We start from the raw sequence: 3,092 nt of genomic DNA, 5'->3' as shown, positions 1-3,092 counted from the left end.
AAATCTTGATTTGATATGAAAACGATGATGATTATAACAATTATGTACATTGTCTCATAGATAGTTTTATTCAGTCTGGAATTATTTCATTTTTAATAATATTCTGGTTCAATATTTACAACAGAAATAGTTATTTAACTATAAATATAATTTATAAGATGAACACAATTTTTGACGCTTTATGATACGAAAAACAGAAAAAACATAAAGATCAAAAGAGAGTGAGAGAGTTAGCTCAGCCTTCGTATATATCAACTCAAAACAGGTCGTATGCGAGTAAAACATCATTTCTATTCCTAGACCTGTTTACAAAGCCTGCTCAGAGAGAACTAAAAAACTATCGTTTCCGGTAACTTTCGGCGCGTGATTTCGTCTGTTTTCGTATCATGAAGCGTGTAATATTTTATGCTTTATGACTCTCCATATGCAGTAATAAGTTTTGATTAACAGCGAATCCCTTTCCGCATTCGATGCATTTAAATTTCCCATCCGTACAGTGTGCTCGACTGAAATATAGTTTTCAAATTTTGAATAAATCGACAAAAGCGCAACTCTGAACTCAATGAGGTTAATACTTGATATGATTCGTCGCCGACGATTTTGTGGTAAATGATTTTGAGCAAACTGAGCAGTCGAAACTTGATAGACATTGTGCATCGGAATGTGTTTTTAGCGCTTTTCTGCTGCTGAATCCTTTCGAACAGAGCTCACACTTAAATGGAGTCTCTAAAAACAGAGAGCAAAAGCAATTTGAGAATACTGAAAAATATTTTGAAAATTGTGCCAACCTCCAGTATGTGTACGAGTGTGATTCAATAAATATTCATTCCTGGTGAACATTTTGTCACAATATTTACATTTGTGTTGAGACTCTACGAACATTTTGAAAGAGAAACATAAATATTACCATTCGCAATATTAATAATAAAATTCTCAGAAATGTTAATTCAGTGGGCATATGTTAAATTATACCTTGTGTATGAATAGCGATGTGTGCCTTTAAATACTCTTTTCGAGTAAACTTTTTATCGCAATAATTGCAAGTGTACATCGCTGCTATAGTTTTCGATTGAGCTTGGACGAAATGTTTGGCTTCGTGCTTTTTGACAATTGCTCGCCGAGTAAAGCTTTTTCCACAAACGGTACATATATGCGGTGATTCTAAAACAAATCTTTAATGATATGGATTCTTAAGGACAATTAAAATTTTAATCGTACGTCCTGTATGCAATGACTTATGATTCAAATAAGTTTCCTTACGCGAAAACGATTTGTTACAAACATCGCATTTGAGGTCTGCAATATTCGATAAGAGATTTATTGTTAGACTAGAATATAAAAATCAAAGTATATGAACAACTGAAATTTCGTATTCTTCTGATCCGCTGAAGGTTTGCTCCATCTTCAGTGTTTATATACTTTGGCACAAAAGGTGTCCATGAAAGGTTAACGCATCGCTTCCAGGAAATTTGACACAAATATATGTACGTAAATAAGTGCAGAGCACAAAATACACCTTTGCTTTTCTCTTGATCTTTTTTAATATTAGATCGATGATTTTTCAAATGGACAATTATTTCGAATTTAAATTGAAATGTAGCACCACAAATATCACAATCAAATGATGTCATATCTTTTCTTTTTTAATGGTCAAATCACAACACTGAAAGAAATGTGGAGCGAAGTGAAGAGTGATTTTATTTAGACTGTTACAAGTTACATATTTTGTTCTCACAAAACTATGATTTGGTTGTCTCATTGAATTAGACTCATTCTGCGAAAACGATATGGCCTACCACACACAGAAGCATAAGTAAATACCATGCAATCTAATGAAATAATGGAACATGTCCAGTGATTTGTATACAATCACATTTAAAAATTTCGACGCATCCGCTCTTTCTTGTGTATTGTGCGATATACTTGAAAATAACATAAGGTAAATAATGGAGAGTTTGCCGAAATCAATTTTTAGCCGAGTTTTTAGCTAGATTTTAACCGTGATTTCTGCATTAAGTAAAAAAATCATTTTTTTATAGAATTGGCTTTTGTTTACTTAAGCAACATAAATTAAATTTGTTATTTCCGTTTTAATTAATTTAAAATGAAGTAAAAAATGCCGAGTTGACCTGTGACATGTAAATCGTGGATGGCCCTTACTATTTCATATAAATTCAATAAATCGTGATTTATCCTAATAATGTCGTAGGACAACTAAAGATCAACATCTTAATTAGACTGTATTGATACACAAGGTACTCAAACGTATATTAAACGAAAGAATCAAGTACTTCATATGTAATACTTGCAGCTATTATTCGTGACTGAAAGCAGCTGAATATTTAAATTGTACTGTCTTTGTATGTTATGTGCTTAAATGTTATAAAATAAAATCAGAATAATTTGCATCATCAAAAGTCTTAGTAGTCATTGTAAACATGTTGACTTAATAATTTAACTTGCAAAATAATAATTTGATCTTACAGTCCATAAACTTTAAAAATATTTGATTTCAGTATATTTAGCTAATCCTTCTGTCACATCTTTTGACAGCTTTTTACGTTTTAGTACGTTTTCTCTCCCAGCAGCAAAAACCCTATCCCAGTACAAAAAGTATATCGAATGCCGCAAATGCATTTAAAAACGAACATTCGTTGAAATACTTTTTTATCACACCAAATCTTTATCATTTTATACAAATATGTTCATCTTTATAATAACACAACATCGGTGATTTGCATGCAATTTAAACAAAACCAAATCAATTGTTCATGTGTTACATTTACATTATGGAAGAGGAATGTCTTATTCTTTATCCAAATTTGTGCACAGCTAACTGTGTTTTTCTTTCTTTGTTTAACAAGTGTAACTTTCTGCAATAAGTCACTAAATAAACATTTCGATAAACTACAAAATAATTCAATAATATTGTATTGTGGCTTGCCTACGTCTACGATATGCAAATTTATTAAATTTTTGTGGACGAAAGAGCGACGCAATCTCAATAAACTAAACAGACATCTGAAACAAATTATGATCGGATCTACTACCCTCTCGTTTTCATACGTTTTGTTCATTATTTCATTATTGTT

The 3,092-nt window shown here is 31.3% G+C and overlaps 1 protein-coding gene across 1 annotated transcript; it reads right to left on the bottom strand.

The window, feature by feature from the left end:
• Positions 1-203: 203 nt before the first annotated feature.
• Positions 204-1,632, bottom strand: LOC119083842 (oocyte zinc finger protein XlCOF26-like). The gene is made up of 6 exons (XM_037193647.1): positions 1,517-1,632; positions 1,219-1,296; positions 973-1,161; positions 789-872; positions 576-726; positions 204-506 (listed from the first exon to the last, which is right to left on the bottom strand). Exons 1-6 carry the CDS (start codon positions 1,629-1,631, stop codon positions 404-406), a joined length of 720 nt encoding a protein of 239 aa, XP_037049542.1. The 5' UTR covers position 1,632; the 3' UTR covers positions 204-403.
• Between the last annotated feature and the right edge of the window lie 1,460 nt (positions 1,633-3,092).

Source organism: Bradysia coprophila, unplaced genomic scaffold (genome assembly GCF_014529535.1).
Source record: "Bradysia coprophila strain Holo2 unplaced genomic scaffold, BU_Bcop_v1 contig_70, whole genome shotgun sequence".
In the NCBI taxonomy this organism is placed as follows: Eukaryota; Metazoa; Arthropoda; class Insecta; order Diptera; family Sciaridae; genus Bradysia; species Bradysia coprophila.
The sequence above is the reverse complement of the archived record's forward strand: the minus strand, read 5'-3'. Positions and strand labels throughout refer to the sequence as shown.

Bases quoted from the DNA above. Each gene is read 5' to 3' on its own strand.
- LOC119083842 (XM_037193647.1), bottom strand. From the start codon at position 1,631: ATGACATCATTTGATTGTGATATTTGTGGTGCTACATTTCAATTTAAA. The intron at 1,162-1,218 runs GTACGATTAAAA...GATTTGTTTTAG, and splicing joins TAAGTCATTGCATACAGGAC to AATCACCGCATATATGTACC. The intron at 727-788 runs GTTGGCACAATT...CTCTGTTTTTAG, and splicing joins CACTCGTACACATACTGGAG to AGACTCCATTTAAGTGTGAG.